General features: G+C 42.7%; 1 protein-coding gene across 1 annotated transcript in view; it reads left to right on the top strand.

The window, feature by feature from the left end:
- The window catches only part of MACROD2 (mono-ADP ribosylhydrolase 2), a gene marked incomplete at its 5' end in the record, with an annotated part of 853200 nt that extends 839644 nt beyond the window's left edge, over positions 1-13556 (top strand). Inside the window, 2 exons of the mRNA XM_080342121.1 lie at positions 7899-7982; positions 13178-13556. Of these exons, the coding sequence (XP_080198247.1) occupies positions 7899-7982; positions 13178-13239 (146 nt within the window). The 3' untranslated portion in view covers positions 13240-13556. The remainder of the gene's footprint in view (positions 1-7898; positions 7983-13177) is intronic.
- Between the last annotated feature and the right edge of the window lie 305 nt (positions 13557-13861).

Raw genomic sequence — 13861 nt, 5'->3', positions numbered from 1 at the left:
CAGGTTTCTGAAAATTAAAACAGAGCTCTTCATCAGGAGGTGATGAGCCTTTAGAAATGCAAGTACTCTTTCCAAAGAGCAAGACATTTCAGCTAGGCGTGTTGTATACTCTGTCTCTGATTATCCAAGTTTTTATTGAAGTGTGGGGTTTTTTTGGCCTTTGGAGTTTTTTTAATTATTTTTTATTTTTCATGTTGGCTGTTGCATCTTTATATCACAAAATGTTTGAAAATTACGGCATACCTGTAAGGTCACATCTATTAGCAGAACTATGTTGCACCTCATGTGCCTTTCCTTGCGGTGAATATTCTGGTTTATTTTAAGCCGCAAAATTTTAGTTGTGGTCTCTGGACAAATAACAGGGAAGAGTCTTTTTACCACACCGTGTATTGTTGCTGTCTTTCAGCTAGATCCATACACCCTCCTCATTTACCCGTCTGCTGTTCCCTGCTACTTTGAAGCTTATTTTTCATATACTTGGCAATAGTCTCCTTGAAAAGGAATTGAACAGGATATTTTCCAAGGCTACTCTTTGTCTCTGTGGTAATCTCTTTCAGAAGCGGTGACCCCAGAAATAAATGGTTGAAGCTGTAAGGGTGAGCAGCCCTGCCTGTGTGTTATCAGAAACTCAGGCAAAGCCTTTTTTTGTCCTGTGCTTCTTCACCCCATCATCTGCTCTTTTGTAGCCAGGGAGTGAGAACTTGGAAAATATGAGGGTGCTTGTCTGAAAGAAACTTTCCTAATTTTCAGGTTTTTGATGAAATTTTGCTATTTGTGTCAGGTTCTTATCCTCTCCCTCCCCACCCTTTCCTTATAATTTCTTTTATAAATATAGTTTCTATTCACTCCCAGCACCCACCTAGTTCTTGAGCAGCTGTTGAGGGCTGAGGACTGGCGCGGTCTCTCCTGTTTGGAGCAGCCCCTTTGGAGGGGGATGGAAAGTTTCTTTCTCTTTTCTGAAATAAATAGTGTGGCGTTCTGACAATTCTGGCCTGCTTAGGAGATCTAGGACCTCCTTGCTTTCACAGTCTATTGCTTTGCTGTCATTGCTTCAAGATCATTGGAAATGCTTAGAAAATACAGCGAATGCAAGATTGAAATGGAATAGAGGCGCAGTATGTGCTGATGGAAAATCCAGCGGCAGCACAAGCTATTAAGCTGTTCGTGTTGGAGGGGAGAGCAAGGCCTATTAAAACCATTGGGCTCCTGACTCAGTTCTTCAAAATTAAGGACTGAGTCCTCATCCTAGGTTAGTGGTGCAGAGGAATTAAACTGGCTGTACAAGGACAGCTGGAGGCAGACTAAGTACATGGTAATGAGCATGGTGAGTGTACCGAAAAAATAATGTTGTGGTGGGAGTGGAGATGCGCAGGTATCATTCTGGCAGCCAGCAATTGTTCAGAAGGCTGAACAATTCTCTAGTTCCTATTGCCGTGGAATTAGAGAAGCATTTCTGAATGCCCAACGTCATTTCCCCGTGGTGAAAGCTGAGCCTTAGGAGACCTGAAGATTTCCTGCAGCTTACACAAAAAGGTCCTCCAGTGCTATAATTCCTCATATCTACGCAGCTTTTTAGGATCAGGAAGCCAGCAATCAGGAGCGGAACCAAATCACTTAGGAGTTTCATAAACAATTGAGGGAATTGGCAGGGGAAGTGACAGAATGGGAAAGAAAGGTAAGTAATCGTGCCATTTCTATTCATTCAGAATCCCTTCAGTTTTCATAACACCGCTGGGCAGGCTATGTCTGCCTTATTTGTAGGCAGGGAAAAGGAGCATAAGGACTTTGGCAGTTGTTTGGGACAGGTGATCTACTAGTTTGAATATAAACAGACAACATTTAGTTGAGTTAACAGCTAGTGACTGAGGAATGCGATGAAAGCTTCTGGGTGCCCCATGTCAGATATTCCATGCTGCGGGCTTCTTCTCTGGTGAGAGGTTTCAGCGAAAGAGCATCTGGAAAACAGCTACGTGGCCTCTTACACAGCTAAGGCTTTGTAAGAACAAAAAAATTCAAAAAAGGCTTTCCTTAAAGGGAAATGCTCTTGTATTCATCAAGAGCCTGCTGTGTGCATGTTTATCCTGTGGTTGCAGAGAGACAAAAGATACAAAGAGCGCCTGATGGGCATTAGCAATTTTAGAGACGCCCAATTTGTATGGATCTTATGGACCGTATTGCTGAGAGACAATCTTCACTGCACTCCCGTTCCCACCTTTAGGGAAAAGGAGGCATAATGAGATTTACTAAGAGTATGTTGAATAAAGGGCTGGAAGGGGATAGGGATAAGCAGATCTTAGACACTTAAATCACGTTAAAAATAAAATGCAGTTCAGCTTGAGCTGGAAATAACAGTGGCTGGAAGCAGTATGATGCCTTTAGGTACAGTTGTGTGCACAAACACAGAGAGCTGACATGATGCACTGGAGGGACGGGGAGCCTTATAGCGCTGGCTTACTCTGGGAGACAAAGCCAAACTGCCAAAAGGGAGGGTAAACACTCCATTTAACAACGAAGGGGCTGCAATGTGAGTCCTGGCAGCCCACGCGTGGCATTAAGAAACAGCGTTCAGCACCTTCAAAAGCAAAGCTACTGTCCCAGCCAGCACACCTTCCTCTGAAATCTGCAGCATGAAGTTTGCTTTTCATCTCTATGGTGTCTAATTGCTGGGCATTTTTCTGATCAAGGTAGAGTATTCCTGATTTAACAGATGGAGATGTTTGTTAACGAAGCCACGCTTATTAGCGAGAGGCACCTTTGAGGTGGTATCATTCCCGCAGGCTTGGTGCTGTCGTGCTCAACTTGTGCACTGCAGAAAGGGAAAAACTGCCCCCCAACTTGAACATAACAAAGTACAGACAGACAGCAGTTGCTGTGTTTGTTTTAGAGCCCTGAGAGCAGCAGGTTGGGTGGTTTTGCATGGAGAAACAGGCAAGAAAACAGCATAAATGTTTTATGTGGGAGAATCTGGTCTGGTTAAAGGGGTCAGTTGTTCCAGATGGAGGTGTCGCACAGGAGTCAAACCGAGCCCGTGTATCACTGACAGCTTCAGTTTCTAAGTGAAGCAACATTTATAATGCTACTAAAATACAGCGGTAAACAAAGTACATGAAGGCTTGACAGTCACATTAGCAAAGAGCTACAGTGAAATGACTGGGAAGAAGGAAAAAAACCAGCTCTGGCTATTTGCAGAGCAAGAAAAATGGAACTGGTTTTGACAGATAAGACAATGTAGCCGTGGGTCAGAAGAGCTTTGTCGGCCTTTTTTGTTGCTGCAGATGAAAAATGGTGCCTTCAAATTTTAACCAGAGAAATTTGGATTTTAACAAGACTCCGTGTCATGGAGGCACCTCAAAATTCAATTCAGGCAAGTGACAAGCTCCGAACAGACTTTATTCTAATGAGAGCTGTTTAACAGAAACCAACTACATGTGGGGTTCATCCAAAATTATTCACTGCTCTGATAACATTATACAATGCAGGTTTAGATACTGGTTAGGCATTCAGTTGCTACACAACCGACTCAAATCTCAAGGCAATTAGATCCTAGAACTGTAGAGTAATGATTCAAAATGTGCATCTTCTCACTCTGTGTCAAAGTGAGGACACTTAAGGGTACCCAGATGATTGTTTACCAGGTCGGTGAGGTGTCTCAGTCCCCAGGGAAAGTTCCTTAGATGACCAGTCTAAGGAGGAGAGTCTTTGACTGCAGACCTGCTGCTTTGAGGAAGACCAACTCAAAAGGAGTTTCTGGCAGGTTCCATTTATACCCTGCCACACTCTGTCTCTCAGAGTCTCCCAATTAAGGAATGCATATTTACAGCTAAATGCAAAGCAATAAATTTTATTCAGTGGGTATGAATCGGGGAAATCTGGATTTTCATATTGCATAATGACAGAGGTGATTTTTTTTTTTCAAAGTATATAACATGAGTAGAAGCAACTGCTCTACAAATAATTTATGATTAATGAATTTCTCCTGGTTGCAAATTGTCCATGGTCAGGATACTATTTTATGGGAATTCCCATGGCAACACGCAGAATTGCTAGGCAGACATCTTAGAGGAATTACCTTGTCATTTTGCCTGTCAAAATAGTGGTTGCCTGGACTGTTGTATTATTGATAACCCTTTTCTTCCTCAAATATTCAGAATGATCTTAGGGCCAGGATTTCCCACTCAGCTGCAAGACTCATAAAATTGGGAAATTTTTAAGATTTCAGTTATCTTGACATTACCCAGTGGCACTGACAGAACTCACGCATACACGAAGTCTGGTTTTCTGTTGGTCGCCAAGCTAGTCTACAAGCTTGTAACAAGCTAGGAGCGAATAGCAGAAATCCAGATTCCCGATTCAGAGCCCGCTTGACAATCCCTTACCCATAGTGGGTGCGGGGGCTCTGCAGAGAGAGAAATAAAGTTCCTTTGGGTGGGCAGCTCGGAGCAGAAACCTAATTCAGGCGCCTTCCAAGAGTGATTCATCGATTCAAAGGAGACTGCATTGGGATTTTGCTTTGAATTACCTGCGAGAGGAGCCTGCCTCTCTCTCCTGATTACAAAGGCGTTCTTCAGTACACGGCAAAGCCTTGCTGATGATCAGGTAAAGATGAGTTTTATGGATTGCTCTGTGTTACATCTTCTAAGCCTGCATAGTTGCCTGCTTTTATCACTTAAAATAGGTGTAAACCTTGTGTAAGGGGAGGAGGAGGGTTACACTTTTTACTTATTAGGATTTATCAGGGGTGTGAAGAATAGATGTTTGACCTTTGTACTTGGGCACTTTTAAAATTGATGCTAATGTACCAACAACGACCACATCTTCTTGTCAGTCTTGTGAATCATCCATCAATCTGGAAACACGTTTCTCTAGAGAAAGAACACTGTATTAGCTGTAACCGTGTGGAACTATTGACAGATTGTGACCATAAAGGAGGAAAAAAAGATGAAATAACAGCAGAGAGATTTCTGTCTTCCCGGTCTTATGCGTTTCACAAGGCAGGGAGCCATCCTTGCCCGTGCCAGAAGCCTGTTGTCACTTAGTGCCGGGCTGGTTGTGTAACCAGCCTGCCAAGGGCTCAGGTAATGAGCTCTGTCAGGAGCGCAATTGGAAATGGTAATTGAAATTGAAAGTGGTTTCTCCCAAGCTCCCTCCCCTTCAGTAACTCTCAGCTCCTGCTCAGAGACCCAAAATACTTCGCTTGTTTGTGCTCTAACCTGGAGCAATCAAAACAAGGGGATGAGGGGAGGCCTTTAGAATAAATTGATTGTGAAGGTGGTTCTGGTATTGATCGAGTTCTGCTGTTTATGTGAAATGGGCTCATTTCTTTGTGGCACTTGGTTTTACTGCACGGCAGGGAAGAAGCTTTTTGAATAATACCCTTTCCACAGGCATGGCAGTATAGTGAATTCTCCTGTTCCCCACCCACAATAAGAACAAGGAAAGAAATGCAGATTTATATGAACCGAGTTTGAAAGTCTTGCCAAAAATGGGATGATAGAATGTGCAAGCCTCCTCTCAAGGTTTGCAGCAGTGCCTGGCTTTGTTAAGGTTTAAAATATCTTCTGCCTTGTTTGTCCCTGAACGTTGTTTCCCACTATCGTTTTCTTGCTGACAATATCCAATAATCAACATACACAATTCAGAGAAAAATAAAAAAGATATGACCATAATCCCATCCTAGAAGGGGTGGGGAATCAGCTATTCTGACATGGAAAGAACATGAAAAAGCAGAAGACACATTAGTGTTCTTCTGACAATGTTTATGGCCTTAAACCTCTCGAAAAAGTAATTTTGCAAGTTTACTGCTGCTGTTGTTCCTCTTTCCAGCCTCTCTCTGGGGTTGCTCACCTGTGGCTTTTGGTATCGAGCACCCTCAATGCCTTCTGCTTTCGTCCCTACAATGGCAGGCCTAATTAGCACTTGTGCAAATGTGTGCACACACACGTGTATGCACGGAACGTCTTCTCTTTAATTAGGCTCAGTCTGCACCTAGTGCCATGCCAATAATCCTTTGCACCTGTCAGCTGCATGAGAGATTTCTGGAATGGAAAGTGAGAAACCTGTCGGCAGCGTGGAGAAGCCAGGCGTGCCGGCTGGTTAACGGGAGATCTTGGGGTACAGACTGGGAACTTCAGGTGGGCTGACAACAGGAGAGCGACGAGGTATCTCTGGCTCTTAGAGAAACCAGGAGACAAGACAATACCTGTCATATCGTATCTGCTTTATTTGGTTAATTGACGGTGGTTTAGAGGTGACAAAGTCGGATTCAGAGGTATCAGCTGCCAGTCGGGATGCGTTGGTAATTAGCAGGGATCCCATATCCCTAAGTCAGATATCTGAGTGTCTTGGTGGGAAGGGCTGTGTCCACTGCAAGCTGCACTTGTGGTGAGACTGTTGATATTCCAAAATTTTGCTTCCCCAAGCTAATCAAAATGTAGCACAACTTGATTTTCATTGTTTCTTCCTTGATTTATCAGTGCTCTCATAGTCACCCAAATTTCATACTGATTTTGCTAGCAGTCAGGCAGGGATTTTGAACACGCCTTCTCAGCCTTCTACTTGACAATTCCCTGCTATGTGTGCACACTTCCACAATGGGGTGACCTGGGTTTTTAGTTTTCATGAGCCAAAAAGAGCAATGGGTGAGTTCTGGGAAAGCTTAGGCTTGTTGCTGCATAAGGAACCTCAGGAGAAAACCTCACTTGCTCTCCTGAATTCCCCAGAGAAGCATCAGGAATTTGATGTATCCGCAAAGGGGCCATCTCAGTCATTTGCTGACAGGTGAGTTCACAGTCACAGATGTTTACAGACATTTTGTTTGTACGGGGAGGTGATTTTAAACCCGTGAGGAAGAGGTGGAGTTATTGATACGACAGCCCACTGAAGGATTTCTGCAGTAGAAGTAAGATCTATTAAAACAATGGGTGACATCTCCATTACTGTAAAGCCTTCCTTCACACTTTCCCCCGTGCTCACTGAGATGGCTAATTGAGCTTTCCAGTGGTTATTTTTTGTTGCTTTCTGTATGTGCTGGATCCTTGATTTAGTATTTCGATGCTTGGTAGGACCAGTTGCCTGTGAATAGCATTGCCAACATAGCGAGCACAGAGGGAACTAAAGTCTCCGTGGCATTGGCTTGTGGATACGATTAACAGTGAAAATGACTGAAAACTTCGGGGTAGATACATGTTGAGCAACCAGTAGCCTGGCAGCCTGTAGTTCAGCCACAGGGTGGGTGCCGCAGGCTTTAGAGCAGCCACCAATGTAGAGAAGTAGCATGATGGAAATTAACTAAAAATTGGCTTCTCAGCACTCGAAATGGCAGAATATTAGGAGGACTGTGTACAAAACAGCAAAACCACTTTTTTTTTTCCATTTCAAATATTATTAGGAGATTGAATCTAAGCTTCCAGATAAGCCTGAGGCAAAGGAGATAAAAATGTTGAGTTACAGTGATAAAATGCATTTTCCCAAATTCAAATTCTGGTTTGTGTCTGACTATATTTGAACTCTCACTGTATCTATTTTTATTCTGCTAGCTAGAGAAACTTTGTAACTGTGATTAGGTCCCCATCATATATTGTATTTTATGAGCAGAAGGGATTCTTCAAAAATGATGAGAAAAGAATGGCAGGGACGCAGAAAAACCATGATGTGGTTTTAACAATCCCAGTCAGAAGAGTGCAGATCACTACAAATATTCAAGCAATTATTTTGAAATCGCATTCCTCCCCCTGTATCCTCTGCCCTTTCCTCTAATGGGTGCCACCATACAGCAGCAAAGTCTATGAAGGTAAGAGCGTCCCAGAAGAAAAAGGGAAAAAACAGGCATGCGAAGTCTGAGAATTATACATTATTCAGGTACTGTATTGATTTTTCTCCTTCTTTGGCTTGTCTTACAGGGGTGCAAGGGAAAGAGGAAACTTCTGTGGAGCCTATGAAAGTTGACCCTCCATGTGAAGCAGCAGATGTTTCAAATAAAGATGGTATGTTGTTCTAATATTTTAATTGTCCTGAAGTAGATATGTAGCGTGCTTGTTTGGACACTCCTCCCCTGAAATTAGAAGTCTTCTTGAGAGTTGACACAATCTCCATTGTCTTGGAAGTCTAAGCGGAGGTACCTTTCAGTCCCGTAGTGCTGCTTTTCTGTAGCTGACTGGCTTTATGTGTTCAATTGGTATGTTCAATCTGCTTGCCTTTTAACTAAGCAGTATTTTAGGCCCATTGTAATCAGGTACTGTATTGTACATTGACTCTATAACCACTCTGAACTCATCAGCTCAGAGCTGATTTCCCTTCCTCCTCCTCCATCGGCGTCCTTGTGGAGCTCAATGTGGTAGTAGATGGAAGTTCTCTCCCTAGAACATTTACTGTTGATAAAACTGTCACGATTTGGTGAGCCAACAGCAATTGTGGTCAGGTTTGCGAACATTCTCAACCCAAATCTCCTGACTGGGAAGTGAAATTTTTTGGTTATTCACCTCAGTGAGCTGATGACCCAGCTGTCGTCTGGCAAAGTCCTGGCAGGGGCTGCGTCCCAGGATGCTACACCAGTGGATGAAGGGAGTGGAGCATCTCCCTTATGAGGAAAGGCTGAGGGAGCTGGAGCTCTTTAGTTTGGAGAAGAGGAGACTGAGGGGTGACCTCATTAATGTTTACAGATATCTCAAGGGTGAGTGTCAGGAGGATGGAGCCAGGCTCTTCTCAGTGACAACCAATGGTAGGACAAGGGGTAATGAGTTCAAACTGGAACACAAGAGGTTCCACTTAAATTTGAGAAGAAACTTCTTCTTAGTGAGGGTGACAGACACTGGAACAGGCTGCCCTGGGGGGGGTGTGGAGTCTCCTACTCTGGAGACATTCAAAACCTGCCTGGACACCTTCCTGTGTAACCTCATCTGGGTGTTCCTGCTCCGGCAGGGGGATTGGATTGGATGAGCTTTCGAGGTCCCTTCCAATCCCTGACATTCTGTGATTCTGTAGTGCCTAACATAAGAAAAATTGCTTTCTAGGCTCTCTGTGTGTGTAAAGAAATCCTGGATGGAATCAGGGTCCCAGTGCTTAGGTTTTGGTGAGGCAAACCCTTTATCGCTCCTCTGGATGGGCTCTTAGACCTTAGCAAAGCTACATCGGGGACTTTCTTGGTTTTTACGCAAAAGGCCCCCTTTACTGCTCCAAGACGCAGTGCTTTTGGAATTGGGGTTCCAGTCCTTGTTTTCTGATCATAAAGTGGACCCCTCTCTGTAGCAAAGACTTGATTTTTGATTCCTCCTTTAACCTCTTCAGCGCTGACATACTATAAATTCAAGGCATACTTTTTTACATTTCTAAGACAAAACAATTATATTCTTTTGATATTAGTTGCACAAAGAATCTAATGTTGATTTCCATTCTCCGGTGTCAGATTGTGCTGCAGCGTTTGAATTGGTGGCTGATTTAGATACTGGCCTGTAGGGAAGTTTTTGCAAGAATAGGAAAAGAAAGCATGCATAATGGATTTTCTTTAAAAAAATAATACTAGAGACCATGCTATTTCCAGTAAGTGTGCAGAATAAAGCCAGACCAGGCTTCTCTCATCAGCCCCTGAACAAACAAACCAAAACCTTGTAATCACATTAAAATATTTGACCTTTGGATCCCTGCAATGGTCTGGGCTACTTCATGAAAACAAATCCAAATTTACTAAAAGAATATCTTGAGGGATTTCCCACTGGGAAGAAGAACAATCGTATAACTCTTGGATCAGCTGACAGCTTCTGAAATGACAATCACAATAGGTTTCTTAGTTTCAAATCTTGATTATCTGGTAAGGTCTTCTGCATATAACTCATCCTGTGGCTTTCTTTCTGTGACATTCTGACGTTATATGCAAGGTCAGGAAAAAGAGCGTTTGCCAAGGCTGCAGAGAAGTACTCAGCTGTTCAGGGAGGTCTTTGTTTCTCCACAGCTTAAGTTGCTACTGGGATTGTGTTACAGGGTATTTTTTCTTGTGGACGTGTATTACACATTTACATAAATCAGAACAGGGAAAGGATCAAACTCCCCATACTCTCCTCTTTTCTCTGAAGGGTTAAGTTTCACTGGAAAAAAAAAAAGCCCTAAATTTTCTTTATGTACTGGTTACTAGTTGAGATTTTTAAAAAGGAAAAAAAAAACCTAAAGGGTTCCATTTGACAGTAATTTTTATGTAAATTGCCTATTTTTTCTCTGGTCCCCTTCCTTCCGCCCCAGGAGAGCTCATCTCTTCACAGCTGAAAGCACAAGCATATATCATCAGGTACCCCTTGGCAGCCTGGCTCTTGTGTTTTAATTTCATGTACCATGTCACAATGAAAAGTGCTTTAGAAATGCAGAGAGTTTAGATAGCTCAGGTGCGTCTCAATATTGGTTCATCTAGTGGGCAGGGCTGTAATAGTGATATATTTCAGAAATTACTATTATTTGAAAGCTGGGCGTGATTCCCCATCAGGAAAGCTGTCAGAGGGTAAGCCTGAATAGGGATGCGTGTACAGAGATACAGTTGCTGCTGGCAATCTCCATAGACCACCAGAACAAAGACCCCTGGATATTAAATTTCTTGTACCCAGGATAGATTTTCTGATTAGTATTTTTTTGATGATGAGAAAACCCACCTTTGGTGATTGGTTTCCTAGATCGTGTTCCCATGCTGGCAGCCTTTTGTTTTGTTGTTGTTGTTGTGTTTGTTGTTGTTTTACACCAGCAAAGCTTTTTAAGATTACTAAGGTAGATGTTAGTTTCCAACTGGTATTAGGCAGTTCAGACTCTTCACTCCTTTTATAATGGGTTTATTCATTCGCCTTTTTTATTTCAAGCCTGTGGAAAGCTGCCTCCTCACCTGCTGACACAATAGGGGAAAATAAAAAGATGAAGGCAGTGTCAAACCTGAAATTTCCCATTTCTTTATAAGCTTTTGCAGGCTGATGAATGCACCATCAGCAACCTGACCTTCCTGTGATTCACCAAAACAATACAAAAGGAAGATCTCAACAGCTAACACCCTCATGCTTTTTTTCTGGTGTTGATGAAATATCCAAGAAACAAGTGACTACCAAGTAAACAGGTTGCATGTGTTTCATCACCGCACAGCGGGCTGAATTCAAAATAGATGGTTTTCTTTCTAGGCAGTCTGGAGTGAATATGCTATATGGTGAATATGCTATAGCCAAGTTATGTAGATGCAAGGGGAAAACATTGTTTAGGACGTGGCTCAAGAAGTAAGTTATGTTTGCAAGTAAGAGTCTGACCAAGCTCCTGCTTGAATCAAGACAGTAATATTTTGCTTTCATCTGCCATCTGGGTCTACAGTATAATATCCCGGGGTGGGGAAATGTGCTTGCTCTCTCTCACAGATGATGCTAAACTTGGTTTTCCAGGTTCCCGTTTAGCTGTCTCTTCTACTTAGGTGCAGCCCTGTGTCCGCTGGCTACCTGACCTTTAAGCACGCGGCTTTCTTGCAGGGGAGAGGCGGATGCCTTGCCGCACATCCCTGCCTCGGCACATCCACCTGGTCAGCAGCAACTGCAGCGCTTTGACAGATGTGGACTATGTGCCGGGCTATTTCTTCTCTTCTTGCGCGAAAACTCGCTTGCTTTTGGGGATAAATCCTTCCCCGGTCATAATTTGAGAGCTGCTAAAGCAGCTCGCAGATTGATAAGAGGAGGTACAGATGGGTCCTCCACGACAGGCCAAAATTTAAGGGAAAAGAGAGCGGGAAAGTGCAGACTAATACCCATTTCCATTGCACAGAAATGTTCGTTTGTGGCCTAAAACGTCCTGTGCAAAGCTGCAAAAGGTGGAACGGATTAAAATGAATTTAGGAGATGCGCAGCCTCCTTGAACTTGGGGTGCTTTGCTGAGCTGCTGGTTGTTGTAGTGTATTACAGCAGATGCAAAAAGACCAGTAATGTAAGTTAGCAGTTTAACACCTCTAAAAACATTGCTCAGTGGGGAGAAGGTCAGTTTTGACCTGTGATGCAGTCACATGTAGCGTGCCCAGGGCTAACGACATCGTTCTGACACTGACTCCTACTGGGAATCACATTCCCACCATACCCAGTGGCAGCTCTTCCATCCATGTTATTTTCCAGCTAAATCGAGAGGATTGTGTAGGTGGCCTCATAGTGACATCTGTTGTTGGAGTCTGCAGGAGTTTATCCTTCAGTTAGACCTTCCTGTCCTGACCAGTGTTAATGCAAACATGATGGGGGTTGACTACTCACAGCTGTAAAGAAGGGAAGGGGAAGGAGGCATCCTCATCAAGGGTGCTGACGGAGCCTAACCTCGGGTTTCAAAGCAAGCTTTATTTTTGCAGGAGATCTCTGTAAAATGCAAGTGAAGCCTTACGATATTTTCAGAAAACCCAGCCAGTGAAACTGGCCGGCATAATGAGGCTGAGAAAAGCTGCTGTTGTCAGTGTGCAGCAGCCTTCCCTTAATGATTTTTTATTAAGCATCCTGTCTTTGCTATGCAAATGCACATAAAGAACACAACATCGCTAAATACGATGTGCATCAGAGCTCCGTAATCAGGAGCTGATACTTTTCTTATTATTCATTGCATACATCCAGGAAGCCATTACGGTATCTGTTCTGCGTATGGATGATGCATAATTTACAAATAGTTCATTAAAACCCCAACAGGTGTATTGACATGATATTGACTCACAAAGAGATCATACTGCCTGGCTGGAAGTAGCATAGTTATTGATTTTTGGCTTTTTTTTCCCTCCCCACTCACATCTTCCCTTAGTTTCCAAATCTCCCATTCAGATTTGAGGGTTTTCCCCATCGCCTGTGTCAAATGACTCATAATGTGCAGTTGATGACACAACATAAAGCAAGGTTAAAGAAAGAAAAAAAAGTCTTGATACAAATAACTATATTCATATTCGTTGCAGCACAAATACTAAATACCAATCTTCAAAAATGCAGGTGCTAAAGTAACACTTTTATATTTAGCCTAGATAAGACCAATCACAGCTGCCATAGTTTAGATGATATTTTTGACAAAGGCCATGCTGAATTGAGTTTAAGTCTTCTATTTAAATTACTTTTTAGCAATTTTAAATGGGAAAAAAAAGTTTGGTTCAAAGTGATTATTACTCAATGTGTTAAACTTAACAAGTATCATGAATTTGATGACTGTCTCATTTTGTTTTCAGCGGAAATGAACAGTCAAGTTGAAAGTAGAAATGATCCTATGGAAACAGAGCGGGAAGCTTAAGTAACAGGTAAGACCTTTATGGCTATTTTTATACCCATTTTCCTGTCTTCCATTCTGTTTCTGTTTGAAAACAAGCTTTAAAAATTACTGTAATTAAAGGTAGAGTTTACCAAAAGAAGGGGGGAAAAAAGGAAGAAAAAATACGAAGGAAAAGAAAATAATATGGCCTGTATTGCACCAAAAAAATGAAAATATCCAGTAGACTTGATTTGTCAACTAAATATTATAGTAGCAGTCTGCAACTGTAATGCATTTAGACAGTGCACGGTCCTAGATCATCAGAAGGCAAGACAGCAGGGAGATAAGGAGGGGAAGAGTAACCGAGTGAACAATTTTTGGCATTGCTTAGGAAAATGACAGGCAATTTATACCGGTTGGAACCGAGCTCAGTTCTGTACGATCGGTATTCTGGGAACAACAGGTTCGCGTCATGAGGGATTTATTGCTCTTGGCTCTCCGATGCCGAACGTCACCCGTAGCAATAGCACAGAAAAACAAGGCAAAGTCAGGAAGCTGCCTTCTGGAGCTCTGCCGCCTTTTGGAGCTTTTAGTGGCTTTATGTGCTCAATGATAGTGGCATGGCACAAACGTGCGATGGTTGTTGTTGCCTGTAGAGTTTGTC

Source organism: Nesoenas mayeri (genome assembly GCF_963082525.1).
Source record: "Nesoenas mayeri genome assembly, chromosome: 3".
Classification (NCBI taxonomy): Eukaryota; Metazoa; Chordata; class Aves; order Columbiformes; family Columbidae; genus Nesoenas; species Nesoenas mayeri.
Note: the sequence above shows the minus strand (reverse complement) of the source record. Positions and strands in the feature narration are given on the sequence as shown.